Source organism: Drosophila serrata, unplaced genomic scaffold (assembly GCF_035046125.1).
Source record: "Drosophila serrata isolate PLE 108 unplaced genomic scaffold, ASM3504612v1 contig_347, whole genome shotgun sequence".
Lineage (NCBI taxonomy): Eukaryota > Metazoa > Arthropoda > Insecta > Diptera > Drosophilidae > Drosophila > Drosophila serrata.
Genome location: NW_028257245.1, coordinates 3055275 through 3081684, shown reverse-complemented (window position 1 = coordinate 3081684; position 26410 = coordinate 3055275). Strand labels below are relative to the sequence as shown.

Genomic DNA, 26410 nt, shown 5'->3' with positions numbered 1-26410 from the left:
GTCGGAAATGACTTCTTTGCATTGCAAGCTTCTAATTAAAATAATAATACCCTTCAAATATATAAAAAGTATGTATAATGCATATATTTGTGGGAGGTACACTTAACATTTGTCTCAAATCAGATGATACAAATGGCAGTTCATATGCATTCAACTTGTTCCGACAAAATTAAAAAAAGTTATTAAGAACAAATTAATGCACAAAGGGGTGCCTTAGGGTAGTAAAATAAAAGAAAAAATTTGCAGGAATATAGCTTGAAGTTTATTTATTTTCAAATATCAAGTTGTGATATTAATATTTCCAATCCTACATACAAATTCTTTTACTTTATCCTCAAAACTTCCCCTCTGATCTCAAAGCAAAAAGAAACCGGGCGTTGTACGTTTGTATTGCTGAATGCTGTGCAGATAATCAATATCTTATGGCGCCCTCGAAGAACAGGACCACGAAAATCGTCCAGTCTCATCTTCATGTCATATGGGTTGTGTACAAAGACGGCCTGGAAAAAAGCCAGACCCTTGAATAATTTGGCTAAAGAGATTCTGGCAGAGGTGGAACTCACTCCAGCTGAAAGGCACAGGTGTTCAACTTCGTGGCGATTGGATACATACTTGGTCCAGTACTTAAACCAATACTGATTTCTATCGTACATCAGGGGGCAGAAGTTGTTTACGCTTATAGAGTAGACTGTGGGTTCCCAGGTGCCGCGATTGAAATAGAGTAGACTTATTCTTGCCTGCAAATATGCAAGCGTTAGGTCCTAATCTGTGGCTGCTTCAGTTGCAACATTACCGAAACCCGATCGGTGGGCTCTACTTCCCATCTGGAAGTTACATTGCCGGAAAGGTGCAAGATATCACTCTCCATGGAGATTGTAAAATTTTCCGAGTTGAACGCCTCCTGGATGCTGATGGAGCCTGGCGGTCCATCGGTACAGGGCGAGAATAAGTCCGGTTCCTCGAGTAGCAGTTCGTAGTCCATGGCCCAGGACCAAGTCACGCTTAAGACAAGCAGTAGTGGCAGAGATCCCAACATGATTGCACATCAGCAAATGTGGGATCAGACCATTTATAAATGGTGCCCCATCGTATCAGAAATTATCAGAATCAATTACTGCTTGACATCCCGATGTTTCTAATCCAATAATTACTGACAAACACCCCTGTTCCTAATTCCATCACGGGATGTAATCGGCTATCAAGTATCATCATGTAACAGATTAACAACTATAGTTAATTTCATTTCATTTAACCAAAAGCATTTCGATCATAAATAGTGCAAACTGAGGCCTACGGATCTTTAAATTGTACTTTAAGAATAAATTGGAACAGTGGAATAACCACACATAATTCCCCATTTGCTGCTTTCACTTTTTGTAAAAGTAAGAAAAATCTAAATTACCCTTTACATCTTTTGACTTTGAGACCACAGGACGGCAAACCTATTATTGGTTCCTTTCAATTGTATTGTGTTTCCACTCAATAATATTTGGATAGGCAAAATGCAAAGCTCTCTCAGAGTGCAACTAAGAAAACTCTCTTGTGCGCTACTGACAGAGAAAGGAGATGGGCACAAAGATGTATGAAAGGTCACTTTGAAAACCAAGCGGCTTCAACAGATTGAACATTTTAATAATTACAGCAGATCATTTGGACATATAAGATAATATGCTTTTTATACCCTTGCAGGGTATTATAATTTCAGTCAGAAGTTTGCATCGCGGTGAAGAAGACACCTCCGACCAAATAAAGTATATATATTCTAGATCAGGATCCACAGCCGAGTCGATCTAGCCATGTCCGTCTGTCCGTTTCTACGCAAACTAGTTTTAAATTTCGAAGCTATCTAAATGAAACTTTGTAGTTAGTCTTCTATATACTCTTACTCGTATATATGTTGGAACGGAACGGATCGGACGACTGTCATACAAACGATTGGAAAGTTTTTAGAAAAAAAATGCTTACTTTTCCAATTTTCAACAATTTTGGTTTTAATTTTATGAAAATCGGACTACTATATCTTATAGCTGTCATAGAAACGATCGTTAGATATAGAGGAAAATGCAAAACTGTGAATTTAAAACTGTAACTAGAGATCAAACTGAAACCTGCAAGGGTATAAAAACTTCGGCGTGCCGAGGTAAGCTTTTTTTTTGTTTTTTTTTTTTATTATTATAATATGTGTTATCACTTAAAGATGCAGCTTTTAAAATTATGAGAAATTTATTCATAATATCGTGGTTCGTAAAATCCATTTACCGATGTATATAAATGTCTTTGTTAATATATCTGACATATGCTTCGCCGTGATTGCCACACATGATCTCCTCTGAAGTATATATACATACAATTGTTTGAATACGATATATTTAAGAACGATTGCAGTAGTTGAATGGATAAAATGTCGCAATGAAATTAACACTTATATTATTAACACTTTTATTATTAATATATCAAATCGTTGTGTATTCAAGACACCCAGCAGAGCCTTGGAATTTATTTCTTTACTTTGTCGACTTCGCCTCGGATTTCAAAGCAAATAGAATTTTGTCGACGGATGTCGTTTTCGTCGAAAGCCTCAAATACGGACACCAACTTATAGCGGCCTTTAATGTTTGGGGCAGAAATGTTCCGTATAAAAAGTCGAAAGTCAAACGGTATATGCACCAGGACAGTCTGAAATAAAAACCGATATCGTAAGAGCATAATTCCGATAAAAATTCGACCTAAGTCTCGGGACTCACACCACGAGTTCTGATGCACTTTTCCTCTACTTCCTCGCGGTTTGAAATGAAGGAAGTCCAGTATTTGAACCAATATCTTTCCTCGTCAAACATCATGGAGCAAAAGTCTGGTGTAAACACGCTGAATACGGTGGGCTCCCAGTTGCCGCGCTCAAAGTGCATTGTAGAGAACCTGGCCTGAAATGATTATGGGGAATTGGTTCCTGTCGCGCTCGCTTTACGAAGAGTGACTTTACGGAAATACGGTCCGTGGGCTGCACATCCCAGATGGAAGTTAAGTTCCCGTTCAAGCGAATGATATCAGCATCCTGCTGGAACACAAAGTCGTCCATATTGAAGAGGTCAGCAAAATGTAACGCCCCGGGAGCAGGCTCGGTACAGGGTGAGACGATATCAGGATCCTCGAGCAGTAGCTCGTAGTCCGCGGCCCAGGACCCACTTACACCAGCAATCAGTAGAAACAGAGGTCCCAACATGATTGATTTTGAAATATGGCGAATCAGGCTATATATAGCTAATACGTAGGTGTTGAGCCTGTTACACAACAGTTACGGATTAAGATTAGGATTACACGCCACTAAATCAGCTCGTTAACATTAAAAAAAAGATCATCAGGCACATTATAAAAAACTTCATGATCTATAACAAAGCAATGGTACTATTCATATTGAGATCACCAGAACTTTTTATACCCTTACAGACAGTTTGATAATTTCGCTTAGATGACCATTTCGACATTAAATGTATGCAAGTCTGACTATTATGTCATATAGCTGCCATAGAAACAGTAAATGTAAGACTATAAATGTAATTTTAATGATATATATAAATCTTTTATATTACTCCTGTTACTTTTCAGTTTCATATTATGAAATTTATTCCTAATAATCAAATCTAAACTGCCAGGGTATGCAAGGGTATACAAAACTTTGCTTCCTACCAATATTCCACCAGACTCTGTGACACATTTATCTAACATTGAAATGCAGTAAAGTAACACGAAACGAGTACTTCACTCTTTTGCATAATTTTGCACGACAACACCCACCACACCCACACGCAATAACAAGCAAAATTTTAACACAAGCCTCGATTCCATCTTGTGTATCGCAAGGCAATTTTAATTTAATTTAAATTAATTACCCCTTGATTGCTGTTCGTTGCAGAAAGAGCAAGAGTTAACATGCAGTTAAAATCTCAACATGTCATATGTGATTAAACTGGCTATGAGCACATAAACGATGATCTAGCAGTCAGTCCACGTCAGCGGAGTGAACAGCATCAGGAATCATTCCCGCATAGTCATTTACTGAATAACGCAAAGTAATTAATACAGCTAAGACGACGATTCTTTGCGCCATATAATTGTCTGTGACTCTTCAAGGGGAAAGTGCATAGCGCATTCCTGTTTCGGCTCGGATTTCCATAGTCTGTGCGTGGGAGAAGACAGATCTACAGACGGAACGGAATTGTGACGACAGTCATTGTGAATTTAGCTCCAGCAAATGCTATATTATTGTTTTGTTTAAAGCACATTCACTGAAATATTTAAGAACACATAAATGATATTGAATAAAAAGTTATAAATCGCTAAGACCACATACGTTCACAGTTCCATTTGTCTACAAAGCAGAAGGGCCTTGCTCCATATTTCACAGCCCGATGGCATCCTGACCACATCCTGTTCGCTCTCAACCAGAATGCACTGGTAGCTGCCATTTCATTTTACAGTACAGATCTAGCCTTGAATGTGCCTTTTAGCGGATTCCGAACAAGAAAACAATACAGGCGAGAGGAGGTGTAGGAGGAGGCGAACAACCCGACGCGATATACATACATACATATGTATATTGTCATAGAAATGGCAAAGCGTTGCGTCAGCTGCGAAGGCTGCCATAAATAAAAACTCATTAGGTCTCGTGTGTAGTATCGGACTCGCCTATAAATACATACAATCTGAGTAGAGACTAGCGTCTTGTCACCCACGCCATCGAGGCACGAGACAAAATCAAATACTAGCGGCTTGGCAGTAAAGCCAAAGTTCACACAAAACAATTGGGGAATATTTAAAAGAATACAAAAAATACATAAAAAAAAAAGAGAGAAAAAGAGAGATAAAAATATAAAATTAAAAAATCAATTCGCCCAACGTGGGGCTCGAACCCACGACCCTGAGATTAAGAGTCTCATGCTCTACCGACTGAGCTAGCCGGGCACTTGGTAAAGAGGGCGCCAAAAAGCAACCCGGTAAATCTACAGTTATTTCAATTCCAATAAAAATTAAATACGATACAAGACTATAATACCAACAAGTACAGAATAATAATAATTACAAAATCGTAATAGCTTCAGAATAACAACCAACCAAGAATAGTAATAAATGCAGAAAAATAATAAATACAAAATAATAATAAATACGGAATAATAATAAGTACAAAATGGTAATAACTTTAGAATAATTATAAATCAAGAATACTAATAAGTTTATAATATTAATAATTAAATAATAATAATAGATACAGAACAATAATAAACACAGATTAATATTTTACACAATATGTGATTCTTTGCTTAACGTTTTCTTTAACACATTTACAAACTAGAGTTCCGTTTCAAACTTATTTTGGAAAGTCTCATAGTTTAGGGAAAAAAATCTTAGGAGAAATCATAATACAATGGGAAAAGGGGATAAAAAAAAAAAACAAAAAAAAACTTTCGCCCAACGTGGGGCTCGAACCCACGACCCTGAGATTAAGAGTCTCATGCTCTACCGACTGAGCTAGCCGGGCATACGATATTTCGCGAGCCAAAGTTCTGACATCCCAGCAAACATTCTAAATGAAAGATACTCTTTAAAAAAAGATTGACCTTAGACTTACATATAATAAAATTCGAACCGCCTAGACGCATTCATGATAAATACGATACAACAATAGACAAATTGAGCTAATTTTTCTGTCATTTAGATGTATTAACATATATTAATGCGACGGAGCATAATCAATGTAAGACAATCGACCCAAACCACAAAAACTGGTTTATGTATTTTTTGTTGTATGGAATAAGTGTCATATTAAAATGACCAAATGATTTGAAAATAAATAATTAATTAATATTCGATTAATACAGATCTTAAATAAAAGAGAAAATGTAAAAAATAAATCCGCCCAACGTGGGGCTCGAACCCACGACCCTGAGATTAAGAGTCTCATGCTCTACCGACTGAGCTAGCCGGGCAGGTGGGCGTAACCTGCTCGATCGGAAAAAGCAGCCGCAGGTGTTGCGTGTACGGATACCGACCGTGTTACGATATATATTAATTCTTATCGACACAATATCGTAAATATATTCGCCCTTTTGTGATTTTGAAAAATGCAGATATGATCGAATTGGTAATTACAATCGATGTAATGCGATATGGAGCTATATAAATAACGGATCGTCGTGAATGTCCCCCCATATTGCAACCTGATCAAGATGTGGGCCAAACTTCGAATCTTGATACTTCAACTGACTCTCATCTCTCTATCTGGGGCCATTGACTACAAGTTTAATATGGACGAGGACGGAATTTTTGTTCCTTGCGAGGGTCAGCCTGGCAATCCTACCAATATTGACGAAGCTTTAGACATGTCCAAGCTGCACGTATCCAATTCTAACGGCTTTCTTGAAGTAGGAGGTGAAGTCCCTGTCATTTGGAAAGGTGTCCAGCCTGGGGATACCATAACAGTAAGTCCAAGTCCCGACAATGAATTTAATTATTCCCTTCAATAAACTTATATTCCTCCAGTTATTAGGACAAATTTATCGCATGGAGCGAAACACTTGGCAGAAGACGATGTTCTCGGCTAGCAGTAGGAACTTTTGCAGGAACATGTTCGAAAAGGGGCAGTACTGGCATCAGTTCTGGACGAAGTACATCATCAACTCCGATGAAATCAAGAGCAAGTGCCTAAACACACCAGGGGTGAGTGCGAGAGATCTTTAATCCTATACCCAACACTAACTTTAATCGCTACGTTTTCAGGCAGTCATTAAGATGGAAAACTACCAGGTAGAATTGCGGGCAAATCTGAATGTCCCAAGTATGGATGGTCGCTACAAGTTGGTCATCATGATTGAGGCATTCGATAAGAGCCACACCAAGCGCCCAGTATCCATTTGCACCGAGATCCGCGGCAACATAGTAAGGGCCTAAGCTCTGCAATTATATATGCATGCTTGACATACAGCGAAACACCATTAAAGTTGATTATCGCACAAAAAAACAAAACAAGTCGGCCATTAATACTTTGGACATTACTAAACATATTGGGGGTCGCATGCGAGGAGCTTCCCTCTCAGTTCATCATGCACTCCCGGAGCTGCAGGCCGAAGCAGGAGCAGGTATTGAGGCCGGAAAACCAGCACAATTGGTGCGCCGAGCTGGCCAAGGAGTCCTCCATTCACGGCAACTTCTATGTGGTACGCAGGGATCTGCACTGGACCGAGCGCCTCTTCTGGTTCGCCATGGTCGTGTCTTCGGCGTATTACGCCATCAATACCTGCATTGCACAGTGGGATCGGTTCCGCGAACATCCTATTGTCTATGAGTACGAGTATCTGTTCGCTTTGCGCAACTTCACCTTCCTGGGGATGACACTCTGCACCAACTATGAAACGGATGAGTCGGTGAACAAGCTTATCAAGTAGTGAGTCAAATTCGGGGATGAGCTTCGAAATTACAAACGATATTGCTTATATTCTAGTCATATTGCTTTACATAATTTCTTAACTTTTAATACCCAGCACTTGGGGAGTGGATCCCACTATAAACGAAACAGCGGCGACTTACTATGGAAATTTTCTCCGGGTGCTCAACCACTTAAACTACGACAATCTGGAAACGCTGGCACCCTTTGAAAATGATTCCACTTTGGACAACTTGCCATACGTGGATATGCTCTTAAAGTTGCAGGAGAAGGTTCTGCCTCCTCCGTATCCTGTGCTCCTGGCGCCGATAATAACGGAAATGGGTCTATGCCAGACCAGCAGCCAGTTAACACGATTTGGCAACCCATACGGGAAACAGTGAGTGGTTAAAGCGTCCGTTCTAAGAACTAATTTACTTGAATATATATTAATTCCAGGGAGGACCTTAATGTGACGCCAGTGCGGCAGTGCGGATTCTTCAACGACTGCCAGCTGATGCACAAGCCTTTCAATAGCATTCTAACCCATGTCATTCTGGTAAGAAACTAATCCCTATGAAACTAGTAAATAAATCGAACTACCTCTAACCAACTAGTACCTGCACGATGTCAACGAGATGATGCTGCCCCATGATCACCGGACTGTCACCTTTGACGCCAAGGTCAAGAGCTCCTATGTCCTGAAGCTCTTGGTAAACTCGATATCAGCGGATGTTGAGGTGCGGAATTTACCTGTGGCCTATCGAAAATGTCGCTACGAGGACGAGAACAATCTCAGTTACTACCACGTGAGTGTGTGATTTCCCGAATAAATATAGTTTCCGATATAATATTCTCGTTATTAGCCATATCATCCCAGCCTCTGTCGCCTGGAGTGCCGCATTAACTGGGCTCTGAGACTGTGCCACTGTAAGCCCTATTTCTATGTGGCAGCTCCCAATGCTCCGGTCTGCAACATAACCGGGATGCTTTGTTTGGCTCGAACCAAGTGGCTGGAAAAGCCCTGCCTTTGCTTTCCATTGTGCCGGGAGAACACCTACAGCATCATCGAGGAGTACGAACAAAGCGGGGTGGGTCCTTGGCTCTTCACAGTCTGTGAAACCCCCAATTAACCCATGCCGGCATTCTTTCAGGGCGATCAAAACTACGTGGGCGAGCAGTTCGAGCGGACCATAATCATCAAGATGGATCTGCCCAAGATGGGCATGAAGCGACGGGTCGTGTTCAGCACGGATCAGTTGATAATGTCGTTTGGCGGCGCCATTGGCCTCTTTCTTGGCGCTAGCTTCATGACCATCTACGGCCTGGTCTATCTATTTCTCACAGTTTTGGCTTTCAAATGCAAATTATGCTTCAGTCTTCTGAAAAATAATAATTAGCCCAACACGCAGAGAACGATTGTTAAATCTACTAAGTCACTTTGCGAAAATCTATTTATTATTTATAATCATTTCTTTTAAATAAGCTGAAAGCTAAAGTGAGACAAAGCAAGTATTTGCTTTAAAAGCAGCTGTACTCAAAGCCGAGTCAATTGAAGTTTTCAGTATTTTCTGGTACTGAGCTATTTTTTATTCGATATTATTCAACAACTTTATCTTAATTCACAAAAAATGTCACCTTATTATATTTCCTTTGTACACAAGGCCATCAGTACCTTTAAGCTATTTTAATGTCCCTGCTATTGCATTTTTCAGTTTTAATATTAAGTCGTTAAGACCATTTTTAATATTGGTCATGCTTAAGTAGATTGTTTAAAGTTTTCACTTAACTTAAAACGAAATAACTTTAGAATTCAAAGTACACATCTTACGACACATATTAAAACGAAGTACAGCGCAAATGAAATTGTTTTCAACCTAACAACTTAAAAGTGGTTTGATGGCATGGACGGGCATCATTTTGAGCAAATTAAAGCCGCGGCAAAAGCTACAGGGAAGCCGCAAAAGTGATGGCTCAGCTTGGTTCGGTTCAGCTGGGTTCAGGGAGCAGAAAAAATTTCACTTTTGATGAAAAACTCATAACCAGCTGCAGTGCGTTTTCCGGCCGCTTTCTGTTACCCGAGATTGTGCCATTGTCAAATGTGACAATTTGTGGCGCTCGTATCTCCATCTCGCACACTTGCCAGACTTGCCACACTTGGCCGAAACAAAGTGCAGTCAGCGGAGCGAAGCAGCAGTTGGGTAAAGCTAACAACCTTTAAGTTTGCTTAATTTTACATTTCGTTTTCGGCTCGCTTGAGTCTCAGTCTCAGTTGCGTGGATCAACTTTGGGCCAATCGAGAATTAGCCGCATTTAATTGCGAGCACATTAAATCCGTTAGCAAAAGCATACAACAAGTATTCAGAAAATAATGTAAACTCCTCGTCCTGCTTCCACTTTACGCCTTACTGAAGTTGCGGCAGTCTCTGAGAAGTCTTTTCTTCTGCCTCGGCACTGGCATAAATTTGTTCTGGTCTGCTGCCAAAAAAAAAAGAAGAATGGTAGCCAGACGGAGAGCCAGCCAGTCAGCCAGCCAGGCAATACTTGTAATTAAATTGAAACTAATTTTAGTGCCGACTGCAAGTGCCTCTAGGGTTAACCTTTCTCTCCGGCTGCTCATTTGCATCTGCTGCCACTCGGTGACATTTGCATTGGCATTTGCCGGCTCTGCAGAAGTTGGCCAGCAGTTCTGCCCACAAAAAGCAACGGCAACTATCTTTTGCCATGAATGAGGCCAGAAGCAGAGCAGAGCGTGGCGGCGAGAATTACCTGGGTAAGGTGATCCGAGCTCACACAGTCATTCATATTGCACATGCTCCGACCATACAGCTGTATGAGTGTGCACATATTTCTGCTCTAGTTCACACTCAGGTTGGAAAGAGAGCAACAGCTTCTGCACAATTGCGTGCCGAGCAATTTCCAAATTTCATAAATACAAAATGCACTCGCCCGCATCTGACAGTCGGCAGTCGACTCGCTCCGAAGGTGAGTTCACCAATCCCCGGGGGAAGTCGGTGTTCTCTTCTATTATAAGCGATCAGCGGGCGGGAAGCCGGCGGCTTCTTTCATCTTCACCTCCTAGTTTATGTCGGCATTGTGCCCAGACCCAAGACGCAGCAAATTCCAACACCTGCCCATGCGAGCAGCTGAGGGCATCTCACAATCACAACCACGCGCGGCTACAATGTGCTGAAAATGTAATTTTCTTCCCGAATGCGCCTCAGCATAGCAAATGAAGCAGGCCCAAGGTGAAGAAGCAAAGCCGCACTGCAGATACACTGCCAGTAAACTGGGAAAAATGCTACTGTGTTTAAATAATAATAATAAATGACTAATGATATAGACAAGAGATGGTCCTGTCCTGCATACGGAACTTTAAATTTATGAGCGTTACGCATCTTACTGTGATATAGCGTTTTGCTCATTCATATCCAATTCTATTATGCTTAATAAAACTAGTTTACCGTCATATACATATATGGAAATATAAATGTAAAGGCGCTGCTAATTATTCCTTAATTGAATTTTCCCATGCCTATCCCATCCTATTATAATAGTATAATAAAACAATTTTGCTATGCAACAGAAATCATACAACAAAATTTCCTTTCGCTAAAAGAATCGTGTTGCTGCATAAAGCCGATATACCCTTCAAAATACGAACATCAAATGCTAAAGTTGATTTTACATCTCTAGATGATGAAAATAGAATGTAAGGCAGAAGAAATGGGGGACTAAAGAGCCCGGAAAGGGAGCAGAATGAAGTGGATTGGAATTGAGAGGTAAGCTAATGTATTACCTGCTTTAAATTAGTGCCACTAAGTCACAATTCATTGGCAGCTGTCAGTAGTTCGTCCAAGGGCCCAATATCCCCTCGTATTCCTTAGAGTCTTAGCCCGGGGGATAAAGATTGCTCCCACTCCCAGTAACCGCCGCACCCGGCGTTAATTTACGCTTGTTAAATAAAATTGCCTGCCTTGGCGTTATATAAGCCAGCAATAAACCATTATGTATCGAAGTAAGCTGCTCTGAATGGCGTCATGAGAACCATAAATTATTGATAGCACACAACGGACAGATAGTAATGAAATCAATTAATCGTTAAAATAAAAACTCACAAAGTGTTCAAGGAGGTATATATCGTGTTTCTCTCCAAGCTTAACGTGCAAAGATAGCAACAATGTGGAGAATTTTTTTGTTAGACTCTGGTATGATTTTGCAATTTTATTTTTTGCCATTAAAGCTAATAGAAGTTAAATGAAAACAAAACAATTCGAGCATTAAAACAGAAACAAACCCATTGGGTTTTTGCTGTATCCAAAACATTTCTCTTGCATTAATTTATGGCTGTATATCAGAATTTTAATTGCCATGTCTGGGCTTGAGCTTGTGTGTGTTTGCCCCGACCTTGGTTCAGATTATTTGTTTATACGTATTTATTTGCCTTTTGCTCGGTGTATTTATTTACACACCAGAGAATTTCAGACCAAATGCTGAGAGTTCTTGACACACTCAGACAATGAGTCGCTTCTTATTGTTGAAGCAAGGTACAGCGAAATCGTATCACTTCAATTTTTTATATGTTACTTGAGTGGGCTCCAAGTGTATAAGGTGGCTACATGCACATGTGGACTTTTCCCCCCAAAATGCTGATAAGTTCCAGGAACCGAAAACGGAACTTTCAGTGGAAGAGTTCGTGTCTAAAATTACTTTAAATTTCCGGAGAAACTCCAGAACAATAATTAAAGGAAAACTCACCTTCATGTCATTGATAATCTGTTGGAACAGACTACCCAGCGCGGAGCTATCGCGTTCCAGACTTAGATCCATGTTTCCTTATAGTTTACGGCTACAGTTTAGATATCGATTGGGTTTCGTTAATAGCGAAATTGCTCGGTGTGATACTATCAATGTGATTTCTACTTCAGTTTCATTTTAATTGGAAAAACCAAGTCAATTCAAAAATCGTTTTTGCATTGAGTTGCGTTGAGTGATCTGGAAAGAGGAGGGGAATATTTGTTATAAATAACCATGTTCAAATAAATAAAACAAGCACTTCCGATGGGAGTTTGTTGCTCACATCCCCCCATAAATCTTTGAAATTTCTCGCTTATGGGGCGGTCCCATGCGACTTCTCATAAATAATCAAACATGTAAACTAGCGCGTCTTTCACAAACATGAAATTATGCTTAATTAGGCATATTAATAAACGAAAAACAAAGACATAGACTCGGGGCGCAACATCAAACTTTATTTGGGGATCGTTGACCCAAATTGAGAGTGCTTTCAGTGCCGGAGTTGGGCTCCTGCTGATATCAGTCTTCTGATTTATTGGTCATGTAGCGGGGCTAATTGTTAATTATTAATTGATAATTGATATGTCTTGCGGTGGCGTACAGGAAGTTGCAAGCACAATTTACGGGTATTGCAATTGAAACTCCGGACCTGAGGCCCATGCAAACGACTTTCATCATCGACGTTGTCATTGTCGTTGTCGTTGGGGAAGTGCAATAGTTTTGACCCATTTGTAGGTCCGCCACATACGTGACAACTATGTACTTCTAGGCAGGTTTCCGTGCCTCGTTTCGAAAGTTCAGATAAACCGAGAAAACTAACGCGACTCCCCTGCTATGTATATAGAAGCAAGCCTTGGAAGCAATTAGGGCCCGCGAGGCGTCAAATTCATGTTTATGTACATATTATGACGACTCCGAGCACAATAACCTTCGACCAGAAACTGGCCTAAGCCTAAGACTTCAGTCTCAAGACTGCACTTGAAGCCACCATCTTTCTCTCTCTCGGTATCCATACATTTTTGGACTGATTGTGGCATTGACGGCAACTCCGAGTGAAGTTCTCGGCTACAAGTGTACGTCTTTCTGTACGTCTGTGTAGCACCGATCCGATGCATTCAGAAAGCGTCCACAATGGACACTCAAGCGTGGAGGAAGACGAAGCCCACAAGTGATAAACAGCCGCAGCAACGAGAACTGATTGCCTAGACTGCGTAGCTTTTGTCTAAGACTGCCGGGAGAGAAGGCATCAGAGAACAAGTCGGAGGAAAATGAAATAAAAGACGTTACGACGACGCTCTCAAGTTTTCCAACTAAGACATTACCAGGAGGGAGTAATTGTTCTTGACAGGGATCGCAACAACTGTAATGTTAATAGCTTTTAAACCAATAATTGAAATTGAAAATTATTTTCCAAATTGTATTGTATTTAAAAATACTAGTTATTTGAATTTGAATTTTTATTTGAAAAATAAAGAATTAAAGTTAAAACTGAACCTATGTAACTTTTAGACGGGTAGAATATTTAAAAGTTATGCATCAATGTATAATTAATCTACGTTTTAATACACACAGGGCGTTTTCACAAAAATTAATATGATTCTAGGACAACATAGATAATTATTATTAAAGTTTTCAGATATTTTTTAAATTAATTTGCATTTTTATTCGTACTAAAATAAAGGTAGTACTTGTTTTTTTTTTTTTTGTAATTTGACATGTTTTTAAAAACACTTTGAATAGAAGAATATATAAAAGTTAAAGTTCTTCAATATTTTTTCTTTCTGTTATTATTTATTTTTCTTTTGTATGACTTTTTCTATTTTTTCTATATTTCTATTTTTAACATTTTTATTCTTTGTAATTCACTTCTTTTTCCTCATTTTATTCACATTTTCGGTTTTTGTCTTTATTTTCCTTCTTTTTTTCTTGTCCATATACAAAAAACATAATTGTTGTTAATTCCCTATTTTGAGAATATATTTATTCATGCACATTTACAAGTTCTAAAACTCTGTTACTTAACTAGCTGAGCTGAATCAAGAACCTACCCAAGACCATTTATCGGGGTATATAGGGTATCAAGAAGTGCGCACAGTCACGGCAAAAAAGACTGACGCACACTCATACACACTCGCGCATTCACACTCACAGCATGGAAGTTCGAGTAGACTTGCAGCTGCCTCGCTCGCTCTTCGTTCGCTCTCCTCTTCGCGGCTGAATAGTGTAAATGACCTCTCGAGATAAAATTGTGGCCACAAAGCGAGCGATGACAGGCCCGCTTTATGTATTTAGTTGCTGATGTTTGTTGTTGGCCATGCTGCAGAGTTGCAATTTCCTTTGCAGTGCGGAAATAAGTTTTCGTTGTTTTTGGCAATTGACTGCGTTAAATCTGGTTTTAGCTATATGTGAAAACACAAACACACTCGCACACAGAGCGACGTCGAAACATTGACCCAGTTAACTGGCTGCATTTAAATCATAAGCCTACAACTGGTTGGGCAAGTAGTTGTAATGTGTGTGTGTGTATGTGTGTGTGCTCTAAGCTTGCATATCATCTCCCAGTTGCGGCAGCGGAAATAAGAGTTTTTCTCAGCATAAAGATAAGTCAGCGATGCTGTCTTGGGAAATGCAAAGCTTGGGCCACTAAACCCGACTTGGGGTCAGGCCTGAGATGCGGTCGTGATGCGATCGGGGGAGCAGCTTTGGCAGTAGCCAAATACCCAAATTACCAAATCGTGCATTAAAAACAAAAGCAGGAAAACAACAATTTCGCAAAGTAGCCCAAAAAGAAGAGCATTAACCCCTTACCACTCGCAAGAAAATAAAAGGTGGGAAAGGGAACCACCATCGGACACAGTGGGAACCCGGGATTTGCGACTTCTAAAAGGCAACCCGCATGAAAAATTCGAACGAATGTCAAGTTGGCAATAATGATGTGGCTGCTGCTGTTTTGCTCGGTCTGATGTTTATGCTGAATGCGTTTTAATTTCCACTACGCATAATTTTCCGCCCTATTTACGGCGGGTTCTCTCTGCGGTTTCTCTCCGACTTCAGTTGCTGCAAAACGGAAGCTTGACGTTTGATGGTGGAGTCACCGACCGCCTTATAAAAGGATTCATAATAATAGAGAAAAACCTATGCTTAAAAGGCTTACTAGTCGGAAAAAATGATCCAAATAAGCAGAGAAATTTAATAAGGAACGTTCGTGTGGAAATAATATCATATTGTATTTGTAATATATTTTTAGCATCGATTTAAAACGGGCTAATCAAGACTAACCGGAAACATACATCGCCATGAGTACCAATATCAATAATTTACTTTAAGGAACAGGTAGTGAAATCTTTAATTCATTTTCAAACCAACAAAGGATTAGTGTACCAAGCAGTTTACAAATCTTTCCATGTGAACAATTTAAAGAACTTGTTTTATTTTGCTAACCCCAACTGTATCTGCGTAGACATCTCTCATGTTGTGTTGCATGCTGCGTGGACTTCTATTACAGGAAGTGACTTGACTGACAGAAAAGGGGAGCGGGGCATAAAATGTTGCAGACACTTTTGTCAAGGGCGACAGACAGAGTTGTTGCCGTTAATTGCTTACCAAAAGATGTGAGCACACGCACCGCCATCCGCATCCCCATTCGCCCCATCTCCCTCTTATTCATTGTGTAATTATGCGTAAATGCAGATGAGGATGCTAGGGTGGACCCACAACGTGCCGGAGCAATATCTTATGGGACTAAGACGGAACTTGGGGGATTTTTATGACTAAATGCGAGTTGAGTACAATTCTTGCAAGACCTTCCATTTTTTTAAAAATTACCCCCTATAATGTGTGAGCAATGTGGTAAATCAATATCAGCGAGTTCCAATAATAAGGTTCTTTTTGTTTCAGTTAAAATTATTCTTGGATACAAGCAATTCTTAATTTAAAAACAAAAATGGCATTTGATTGAGTAAGAAATTAAACCAGGCATGGGCACAACCTATAACAGAAAGAGCAGCCAGGCAAAAATAGTGAACCACCAAAGAGTATGCGATCTTCATGTACCTCACAGAACGCATTGATTTGTAGTGGCAAACTCAAAATCGCGGAGATGTGATCCTATTTGGCAGCAACTTTTAGCAGCATTGTTTTTTGTAAGCCTTCACGTATATCTGAACGAGAGCCGTGAGCGTCTATATTATTTTATATTAAATAGTTATGACCACAAATACCTATTTTTCCTTTAAAGAAAAACTATACTTTGCTACTTAATGGCACTTCCACCCTTTTTCACGTCACTTCAATTCTTTGCTTGTATTGGCAAAGGCCGGGCAAAGATATTTACCACAGATTTAAACCTATTAAGGACCCGTATTGTAAAAATTTAAATCAATCGAATTGGTTACGAAGAGAAAAGGCTGCGAACTGAAAATAGACTTGAAAGTTCCATTTTCCAGCCCACCACTTTAATGCACTGCTGGAAACTTTCTTATCCACTCCGCCGTCTATGTATGTTCTGTTTTTCTTTGGCTTTGTTTTGTCCCATCAGTTCTTGGTGGGATTCGGTTAAACAAATAATTTTACAGCTGCATTGGACGAGGGATTTTAACAATTGTAAAAATAGAGAGGGGATAAGAGCTCCAATGTCAGGTTGGGTTTTCAGCAGATTTATGTGGTAAACGATACGTTATTGCTGGCGAATTGTGCATCGCCATGACTTTACACTTTCACCGACAACTACTACGAGTATCCAACACTATGAACATCTGTGGTCAGCCAAGTGTCGAGATGCCCCGGCCCTTGGTCTGATCTTGGTCTTGGGGTCTTGGGTCTTGTCTCTCTGATCCGGAGTTGGGAAAGCGTCGATCATCAAATGCGTCGAGTGGTTGCTCGATGAAAAGAAAAGCGAAAAGAACTCATAAAACGACGATAATCTAGAGATCAAGTTTTTATATGAGCGGAATCGACAACGTCACCAGCATACATACACACATATGCCCCAACATTTATGTTTATCAATGGTTTTCTATCTTTAGCGTCATCTGTGCCTTGCCGAGCATTTTCTATTTGATGTTTCTGGGATTTGTGGGGGCATCTGCTTTAGCTCTCTCCCCCCTGCCGCCCGCCGACGCGTATGGCACGTCATTAACCCAAATTTTCTATGAATAAAATATAGCGAAAACAGAAAACACTGAGTGTTTACGCTGGCGAGGCAGTAGTGTTGGGAAATCTCTCCTTATTCCAATTCTGTGGCTGCTTTGATTATGCTTTAATTGAATAATTCGCGGCACATTCGACACATTGTAAAATAGGCCATATCACCGATAATTGAAGCTGATAGGCATCCCATGTTGGGTCATACTGATTGATAAGTTGCGTTATCTAATCAGCAGCAGTACCGGCAGTAGAAGTGCCAGTAAGGCGCTGTAAACACTCATTTATTTTGTCCGCAATTGTGGCAATCGATAATTATCGATCAGAAGCTTTTGGGCACCAGGAGCCACCGTAAAAATAAGGTGTAAGGGGAGCACAGAGCGCATTTCGCAATGAGAACGCCCACAAATCTGTAAACACCAACTCAGGCGTTCTTTTCGGACTGCCGCTGGAAATAAACTGACGGCATTTCGGTGGTGTTTAATCGATTTGTGCATAAAATTATACATTTTACACATGGCAAGGCAGTCGAAACCAAAATAAAGTGGAGATACAATGTCCAAAAACATGGCCAAAGAGGCGGGAGTACATCTAGATGGAATTTTAGAGAACATTTTCCACATTGGCCGGTAACTTAACGCTTAGATTTCTTATTTAAATATGAAAATTATTATTTTAAAGGTTTCAAAGCTTACGTTAATGATAAATCCCTAATATTATTAATTATCTTATAAAAAAATATCCTGTTTTTGAGATCTTATCTGAAATGTTACTTTGTCGACTAGAAGACGACTTGACAGGAAGTCTAAATCTCTTTTAATGTGAGCTCATATATGGTCTTGCTTTACAACGTAAGCATTTTCAAAATTTAGTTTCTGATATTACTTAACAATTTGTAATTCAAATATTTAATTATCCACTGGGCTTGGATTACTTTAGTTTCTGCATTCAAAGACAATTTTACGTAAGTGTATACCAAATGAAGGTTAAAAACCTCTAAACGAATGTTGTGTTTTTCAACATTTATTGGTTCAAACGAATATGTATGTTATTATTACCAACTTGTGTTTGCCAAAACCACATTTAATTTCAAATTTTATTATACCTCCTGCTCCCTGGCAATTAGATGCAATTACCATGGGATTGGAAATTACTCATTGGAGTATAAAAATATTTTACATGCCGCTGCTAAAGTGTCTAAATTTGCATTCACTGATTTTTAAGAAGAATCCCAGGTGTCTTCTAACATTTGTTTTTATTAACATAAGAGTGCCCGTGCCCGCTTTTTAGTATTTTTCTCTTATATGTACGTTTTGAGGTTGCGGCCATGGCAAAATGGTTATTAATGATAAACAAAAGTGCCGTTAGCCGGCACATGTTACTCCCGTACTTTGTCATGTTTGTTATGTTCTTGTTTGCCGGTTCCATAAGCACGTTTGGTTCTGCCTCTTCTCGACGACTTGTCTACTTTGTGGCCATCAGGAAATGTGAATTTTCACTGCTCTTTTTTGTTGTTTCTTGTCCATTTTCTCTCGCCTTCTCCCGTGTTTCGTTAGCGTAAAGAGCTTCGCCCAGCTTTTGTTGTGCAAGCACAAAAAAGAAATAGTAGTTATTTAGTCGGACCCAGGAATTCCACTGCCATCTTGGTTTTTGCTAATTTGCCAGACCAGTCATAATGAATGATCATATGCCAGAGTCCGCAGAAAAGAAGCGAGAGTAAAAGGAAATCCATTAGAGTTGCCTGAACTCCTGACATTTTCTCCAGTTTTTAATGAGCCTTCCATTCTGTTCACGCAGCTGGATATTCGGCACGCAACCCGGCCCAAATCAAAAGCCCCCGAGGCGACACTCGGGTTGGATTTATACACGATTTTCATTAGGACAAGTCAAGAAAATCGAAAGTGGTTGCAAAAGATGCCAGAAAACAAAAAACCAGGCGTGGTGAGTGGGACTTGGGGCCTCCGAGTGACTGCAAACGAAATCACGCCTTTTCGTAGATTCATTCATACAACAAGCTAGCTACACCCATGCAGTTCACAAATCAAACGAAAACAAAAAACTTTTTTGTGAGTGGGCAGCAGCAGTAGACACAAAGAGCACCTACAAGTTTTAGGTTTCGTTAGTCGTTTGTCGCCGGAAAGTCTTTAAAGTTGCCAGCAGTTTTTAAAAACATTGGTTGTTGTAACAATATAGAGTAGGACTAAAGAATCCTAATCAATATTCTTAGTTTCAACAATTTTTTTTAATTATTTTCAAACTAATTCAGTCAATTGACGTGAGAAGAACTCTGTTCGAGAAGTCCTAACAATTTCTTTAATAGAATATCATTAAATTTTTAATTATAATTTAATTACTTAATATTTAATAGTTTTTCTTGTTCATAATTAAGTAAATCTTGAATTAGGTAAAAATTACAGGAATCTTTAAACGAAGAAAATTAAAAACCAACTAATTGTAAGCGTTTTAATCTTTAAATATTGCAAGCCATATGGTACTTTTTTAATTAAAATTACACGGTTGGCCGGGAAAACTATTAACGAGGGGTGCAGATAGAGAGGAACCGAGCTAAAGCAAATGTGCAAACTAAATAGTTTACGTAAATGTTTCTTTTTCGCTATTTTCGTGTCGTTGTTTCCCGGTTTTCTTTTTCTTTTTTGCCATGGAAATTTTGCTTTGGCCACGTTCCGTGTTTGGCAGAGATCAGTGCTTGGCCTATGCCTACCAGGTTATTCTATGCCGCAAAGGATGTGGAGAGGTGGGGCGGTCTTCCTCCATAAAGATAAAATTATATTTATTCGTGAGTATTTGAGTTTTTCCTTTTGTGCAGTTTTGTTTGCCTTTTATTAAGACGAAAGCTGCAGGGTTTTGTTTATACAGCGCAAAGTGGTAACCACACCGAGAAAATGTATATATTTGTAAGCCTTTTAAAGACGTTAGATAACTTTTTAGGCGTACACAAGCCGATAATCGGATAGACTTAATTTTTTAAATACAAATAAATAATAAAAATAAAATAAATAACGATTCTACAAATTATTTAAATAGAAAAAAGAAAATATTTTACAAATATATCCCATTTTTTGCCGTGCAGGAGCAAGTTTCTTTCCAATGCCCGACAGCTGTTTGCCGTTATTTTTATCTTTCTTTCATTGCCCCCTTTCATTCCCCTATTTCGTTCTCCTCCCACTTCTTATTGTTCTTCTCGCAGAGTTCGCGTTCTTTCGCTTTTTGGCAATTGCACAGGTGCGGCGGCAGTTGGATGGTTTTGGGATCGGGTTTCTCCACGAGCCTGGGATGGCTCCAAGGCCTTTACTCCGCTGGCCACCGGTCAAGGCATCCCAGGCGGACTTTCGAATCCGAGCAGCCTTATGTATATAAATATGTATGTATACATTTGTCTAGGCAAATGAGACTGCACTGCTGGACATTCCAGGCATATCACATTATGGCGGGAACCCGACACCACTAGAACCGCTGCTGGAAAGTTCTGATACGTCCATATATCATTTGTTTAGACAAATGTGCGAAATAATAATCTCGAAACGTAAACAAAATCCAGGCCTAATTACGCTTATCTCCGCCACATGTGACGGCGAGCACAAAAGTCGTTTGAAAGGTATGCGCAGGCAAAGGCAACACAGAAAGCGAGCGATAAGGGAGGCAGCTGGGAAAATGTTAAATTTAAACAGTTATTCCTATGACGAGCGGTACAATGGGCTACAACGTGCCGTCCCGGTTCCTGTAGAGATTACAAAAAATTCAACGGGTGACACGGAGCCACCCCACGCAAAATAATGACCCCCGGTGTGCCGAATTAAAAGTTTACCTCTGTTGAGATAAAAACAATTCAGGTAACAATACAGAAGAGCAGAGATGTCCTTGCACTTGCGCAATTACCACGCAACTCCAAAAGGGGAGTAGACACTGGGAAAAATACCAGGACTTTCAGAATAACCGCCTCAATATTAAAGTACAAAATAAAAAACATAACAGAATTGTATGTTAAGAAAAATTATTTAAAATTAAAATAAATTAATACTCTTTTTGTTCATTTTTCGGAAGTATGTTAAAAAAACAAAACTAAACTATTTAACAAAAAATAATAATAATTATATCTAAGCTAATATACTTTAAATAGTTAGAGATTTTGATTTTAATGATTTTTCAGATTTTGTATATTTTCTATACTGTTCAATATTTTTCTACTGTGCACAAGAAATCCCTTTCGGAGTGGCCGTGAAAGGAGTTTTTGGTTCTCACGACCGACTGGAACTGACACTGGAAGTCCTTGAACGTGAATCTCTCCGTCTGGAAGCTGTGCAAACTTGTTGTTGGCGAACTGCATTTCCTCTCTCGCTCGCGCCCTGTCGCTGCCCTCTCTCCTTCCCAATTATTTCACTTCCGAGTGATTTTTCATTATTAGCTGTCACCACCCCCCCTCCCATAGACTCGATTCCTTTTGTTTTGTCTAAGGGCAGATATTAAGAAGCCCCGAGCACACTCGAAGGATACTTACAATGCACTTTCGGCCGCTTGAAAGTCGTGCATCTGCTGCTCAGCGTGGAAGAATGAAATATCCCAGAGCGAAGCGTCTTAAATGCAATCGTTTGTTTGATTTTTTCGGCCGTCGATGATGCTGCAAACAATTAAGCGTTTCCTCCCCTGCTTCCCGTCCTCTCGTTGTTGTTGTAGCATTGCATTCCAGGCGGCAAAAGCGCACACACAAAGGAGCGGGTGTACGAGAGTGTGTGTATTTGTATGTGGTGGGGTGTGTTCTCCCGTTCTGCCTTTCGCCCCTTCTCGCGCTATTCCTCCTTTCCGTGTTCCTGCGCCTCCTCCTTCGCGGACTGTGTTGATGTTGGGCTTTGTTCCAGCACAAACTACCCTGGAGCGGCACGGTTGATCCTGGCCGTCGTGCTGTTGTTATTTTTGCTCTACACTCACGGACACGGACACGGGCACACAAGCACACACACACATTGGCCTGGCAGACAGACGCTTAATTTTCCGATTGCCCCGGAAAATTGCATAAAATTATTCGCTATTCGCTTCGAATTCGACACTTTTCGCCGCCGCTCGCATTTCGGCAATTTTGATTTAATCGCACACTTTTCGTACTCTTATTTTATGATCAGACAACAGTTAGAAATCGGCGTTTCAACCGTTAGTTTTGCTCAGTCCGTCTGTGCAGATTTTCCGAGCGCCTTTCCCGTTTCCTTCGTTGCGACGCGACGCGACACGATTTTCTTATAGCCAAACAAAAAACAACCGAAACCACAATAGAGCTGTCAAAACATCGATGGTGCTATCGATAGAAGCTCCATCGATATGACGTCTTAATTATATCGATACATCGATATATCTTTCACGATATTTATAATCGATTGAATCTAATTTAAATTTATTTTTTAATTATTTTATTTATTATCTCAACATATGTACTTGGATCTAGATGCTAAAACATTATGCTTGGTTTTATTAGAAAATATTTACCTACATTATATAAATAAACCAACAAAAACAATAACAGTCCTAAAATGCAAAAATATAAGAAAATAACTATGGCTTTTTATGTACATATAAATAATTATATTGCCATTTTTTGAAATTTTTTAAATTTTTTAAGTATAAATGATAGGATTTAAAAAACTATTTTGTTCAATAAATTGTTTTTATAATATATTATAATATTAATTTCATTAATCTTCAGCTTTTTTTGCGTAGCTCCCGTAAAACTACAACATTAAACAAATAGTTACAATTTGGTAACAATAAAGGTATTTATTTGTCTACAATCTTGATGTAGGTGCAGTAGATTATAAAGGTCATCGTCAGCATTATCACACAAGTCCACAGCTTTAGGAAATCAACGAATTAGGTGCATATACAAATATAAACACAACTTTGTACAGAAAAGCGATACTCCACAGCAATACCGAAGCAAACAATATGAATGAATCGTGCTCCCCTCCACCGAGAGGAGGGGAGACCCCCTAAAGCTTAATCCACCAGCTCCACACTGAGCATAATGTCCGTTTTGGGCATCAGTAACAGCCTCTTTTTGTCGTACTCCATGGGAATCAAGGTCTCGGCACAGGGAGCGTACCGGTGGCGCTGCAGCAAAGCCACCAGACCTACCAATAGCTGCTGTTCCGCGAACCGAGCAGCAATGCATCCACGCAGTCCCTCGCCGAAGGGTAGGAAGGCAGCTGGTGGTCGAGACTGTCTGGCGCTCTCCGCAAACCGATCCGGATCGAAACGTTCTGGATTCTCGTATATCTCTGGATCCCGGTGAATGGCCGCCGTTGGTATCAGTACATTGTTCCCTCTGGCTATGACAAACACCGATCTGGGCAGCTCGAACTCTTTGGTGGCCCGACGCAGGAGGAAGGGATGTGGTGTGTGCAGACGAACCGTTTCTAAAAATTGTGCATGAAAAAATGTACAAGATAAAGGACTAAGTTGGGCGTCTCAATCAGATCACTTAAGCTGAGCGTTTTAAAACTGCATTCAGAATAAGTAGTCCATCATTAAAACGTAGGTATCTACTTACCATTGAGGACCTGCTTCGTATAACTGAGCTCCCTTAAAGCGTCCGGCGTCAAATATCCACCGTGCTGCTCCAGAGTTTCCCTAATCTCCGCTCTGACACGATCCTGTAGCTCTGGTTGAAGTGCCAACTCGTAAAGGCAAAAGCTTAGAGTCGCATTTAGTGGAACGAAACCCGCCAAGAGGCTACCAAAGGCCTGGGCGGCAATCTGAACGTCGTCGATTGGCTGGTCCGCGTTGAAGTACAGCTGGAGAAACGTTTGAAGCGGCTGACGATCCCTATGACGCTGTTCCTCCAACTGAGACAATACTAGTTTTTGAAAGTATGCTGTGGCCGGCCTTGCGTAGCTCCTGTACTGCAGCAGCCGAGCAATGATCGGAAACTCCATGGCCAGATAGGCCTGCCACAGCTTAAAGTCGTTCCAATAGCTGCGCGTCCACTTGGCGAACTCCTGGTTGTCCTGGCCATGTCCCAAGCCAAAGACCATTGAAGCCATCACATCAATGTGGTGACCATTCACCAATTCGCTTATATTGAGGGTCTGCAGATTCTCATTGCCAAGTTGGCCTTGAATTTTCCTTGTGATCTGTACAAGCGTAGGGAGCAGCTTCTGCATGTTGCTGGGCGTGAAGACCTCGGCGGATTTGGCATGCAGAGTCCTCCATTTGTGACCATCCAGTTGCAGGAGATTGCCCGAAAGGGGCTCTCCGCTGGGATTGTTGTAGAGACCGCGCGAGGTAAAGTGTCCCGCATCGGTGAAAAGAATTTGATGGACAAGCTTTAGGTCTAGCACCAAAACGAATGGCTTCAGCCAGGCGTAGAAGCCCACAAAAGGCGCCCCTCTGCCTTTGTAGGCAGTATAGATGTCCTGAAGAGCTTCTTGGGCGTGCCGCTTCCCATTCGCCACGCCTTTGATGTTGCCCCAGAAGAACTTTGGCTTTTCGTGGAGGATCCCCCGTCGCTTCCAGTAGCCAAGGCTGACTTTGACTAATGCGTAGAACACAGACAACGCACCGAGGGCGCTGAGGAGGGTGCGATGCAAGAGCTCCATTAACTCGATCCGGACGTCTTGTGCCCCCGCCCGATGATTTATTGCAAAGTTAACTACGCTTAACAGCTGCCAGAAACAGTTTTGTCGAAGAATTTGGCTCAGTGCCGTGGGCTTATCAGCGCCATCGTCGCGGTATGGCAGTAGTTATCAGTCGATTGGAGGAGTCACAAATTGATAATGTCCATTGAGCAGCGACCGCTGGAACGAAGAGAAACAAGGCTGAAATAATGTAAGAACCAATAGCTAACAATAGCAGAGTTTTATTGCTAAACACTAAGTACGGCGAGTGGCATCTACGGCTGCAGTATGAGGCACAGGTTGTACGTGCCGGCCGGGAATTCGTCGACGGGCACCCAGCGGACATAGCCCTGGTCAATTAACTGCTGCCGGCTGCTGGGCACGCTCGCAAAATGTGGATCCTAAAAGGGATCGAGACATGGTATGAGTTCACTAAGTCGTCAAAATAAAATAAATCGCACACTCACCACAATCAACAGGTAGACCCGTCCCGACTCGGCACTACTATGGTAGCCTATAATGGCCTTGGAGGCCGTGTCGCTAATCCCTCCCACGGCGATGAATCCCTGGTAATCCTCAAAGTAGCTACGAATCTGTGCTAGCACCTCGGAAGAGCCGAGCTCCTCGACGTGAAGAATCCGGCAGGGCAGTTGATAGAGTACGTCAATTACGTAGAACTCCTCGAGGGTACCGATCCAATCTCGCGAGCCCTCAAACCTTGCCCCTTTGTCGCCAATTTGGACTAGGATCTGCTGGATCTCCGGGATCGAGGGCACGTACTGGTCCTCCTTTAACGAGGTGCCCTTTCGACGGATGATCCACGAAATGGCGGACTGCAGTGTACGATAGCCGCAGCCCCAGCCCGCGTCCTGGTGACCATCGCAGCCGTAGTGGAAATAGTCGAAGCTGTCACGAATACACAGCGTCTCTCCGGACGCGGTGGGTGGAGGAAGGGTGCGCTGCGGGTCCTCCAGGAGCGAATAGGCATACTTCTTTGGCTGAATTTTAACGGGCACTGGTGCCGCCTCACAGGTGGCCATTTGATAATCCGCGAAGAGCCCGCAATGCCTACGAATGCTACACCTGTTCCCGCCACCTGCTCTATTGTTTATTTACCTTTGTCGATGATTTGTATTTGTGAAAGTGAAAACGCAGCAAAGAAATTGGAATGCAAGTGGTTTTTCGGCCTGGCTAGAGATGGTAAATGTGCATGTCATGCACCAATAACGATGAACCTGTGGCGACCATGGACTGGATATTACTCAATTTTACTACAATTTTGACTAGTTAAATGTTGCTAAACTTCAGCTATCTTTCACTGAGAAAAAAACACTCTGGAAATCGTTTGTAAACAGACGCAGTTCCATCTCCAGCACGCTTGTCGAAATATCGATATATTACGCTTCCATACACGCACATCTCTAGCGCACCTTTCGAG

At 40.9% G+C, this 26410-nt stretch overlaps 7 protein-coding genes and 3 non-coding genes across 60 annotated transcripts in view; 2 read left to right on the top strand and 8 right to left on the bottom strand.

The window, feature by feature from the left end:
- The window catches only part of mim (missing-in-metastasis), a 43539-nt gene extending 20856 nt beyond the window's left edge, over positions 1–22683 (bottom strand). For all 50 annotated transcript variants that reach the window (XR_015272852.1, XR_015272854.1, XR_015272855.1 and 47 more), the window contains exons 1-2: positions 21870–22683; positions 12173–12409 (exon numbers count right to left, since the gene is read on the bottom strand). Coding sequence is in view for 46 of the 50 variants with exons in the window: in XM_086838121.1 (XP_086694247.1) it covers positions 12173–12244 (72 nt within the window). In the remaining 4 variants the exon portion in view is untranslated. The remainder of the gene's footprint in view (positions 1–12172; positions 12410–21869) is intronic.
- Positions 240–2211, bottom strand: LOC110189316 (uncharacterized). The gene is made up of 3 exons (XM_020959360.2): positions 794–2211; positions 564–737; positions 240–500 (listed from the first exon to the last, which is right to left on the bottom strand). The coding sequence occupies exons 1-3, from the start codon at positions 1034–1036 to the stop codon at positions 324–326; spliced, it is 594 nt and encodes a 197-aa protein (XP_020815019.2). The 5' UTR covers positions 1037–2211; the 3' UTR covers positions 240–323.
- On the bottom strand, positions 2351–3323 carry LOC110189687 (Chemosensory protein B 42c). The gene is made up of 3 exons (XM_020959861.2): positions 2981–3323; positions 2745–2921; positions 2351–2676 (listed from the first exon to the last, which is right to left on the bottom strand). The coding sequence occupies exons 1-3, from the start codon at positions 3218–3220 to the stop codon at positions 2497–2499; spliced, it is 597 nt and encodes a 198-aa protein (XP_020815520.2). The 5' UTR covers positions 3221–3323; the 3' UTR covers positions 2351–2496.
- TRNAK-CUU (transfer RNA lysine (anticodon CUU)) lies at positions 4887–4959 on the bottom strand. The gene has a single exon. It is a non-coding gene; the product is annotated as a tRNA-Lys (tRNA).
- Positions 5013–7017, top strand: CheB42a (Chemosensory protein B 42a). The gene is made up of 3 exons (XM_020959860.2): positions 5013–6473; positions 6535–6711; positions 6772–7017. Exons 1-3 carry the CDS (start codon positions 6222–6224, stop codon positions 6940–6942), a joined length of 600 nt encoding a protein of 199 aa, XP_020815519.2. The 5' UTR covers positions 5013–6221; the 3' UTR covers positions 6943–7017.
- On the bottom strand, positions 5461–5533 carry TRNAK-CUU (transfer RNA lysine (anticodon CUU)). The gene has a single exon. It is a non-coding gene; the product is annotated as a tRNA-Lys (tRNA).
- Positions 5909–5981, bottom strand: TRNAK-CUU (transfer RNA lysine (anticodon CUU)). Its single transcript has one exon. It is a non-coding gene; the product is annotated as a tRNA-Lys (tRNA).
- ppk25 (pickpocket 25) lies at positions 6940–9275 on the top strand. The gene is made up of 6 exons (XM_020959358.2): positions 6940–7435; positions 7533–7814; positions 7874–7973; positions 8032–8223; positions 8281–8505; positions 8569–9275. The coding sequence occupies exons 1-6, from the start codon at positions 7095–7097 to the stop codon at positions 8812–8814; spliced, it is 1386 nt and encodes a 461-aa protein (XP_020815017.2). The 5' UTR covers positions 6940–7094; the 3' UTR covers positions 8815–9275.
- Positions 22684–23114: 431 nt separating the features above from the next.
- Cyp6u1 (Cytochrome P450 6u1) lies at positions 23115–26406 on the bottom strand. 2 transcript variants are annotated; one of them, XM_020959745.2, is made up of 3 exons: positions 26089–26406; positions 23907–25152; positions 23115–23772 (listed from the first exon to the last, which is right to left on the bottom strand). In XM_020959745.2, the coding sequence occupies exons 2-3, from the start codon at positions 24952–24954 to the stop codon at positions 23354–23356; spliced, it is 1467 nt and encodes a 488-aa protein (XP_020815404.2). In that variant the 5' UTR covers positions 24955–25152; positions 26089–26406; the 3' UTR covers positions 23115–23353. The 2 variants fall into 2 exon arrangements, with proteins under 2 accessions (XP_020815404.2, XP_020815405.2); XM_020959746.2 differs by having other exon boundaries at positions 23907–25173; positions 26089–26329.
- Positions 25195–26360, bottom strand: Ufsp1 (UFM1 specific peptidase 1). The gene is made up of 2 exons (XM_020959747.2): positions 25440–26360; positions 25195–25373 (listed from the first exon to the last, which is right to left on the bottom strand). The coding sequence occupies exons 1-2, from the start codon at positions 26010–26012 to the stop codon at positions 25248–25250; spliced, it is 699 nt and encodes a 232-aa protein (XP_020815406.2). The 5' UTR covers positions 26013–26360; the 3' UTR covers positions 25195–25247.
- Positions 26407–26410: the final 4 nt, after the last annotated feature.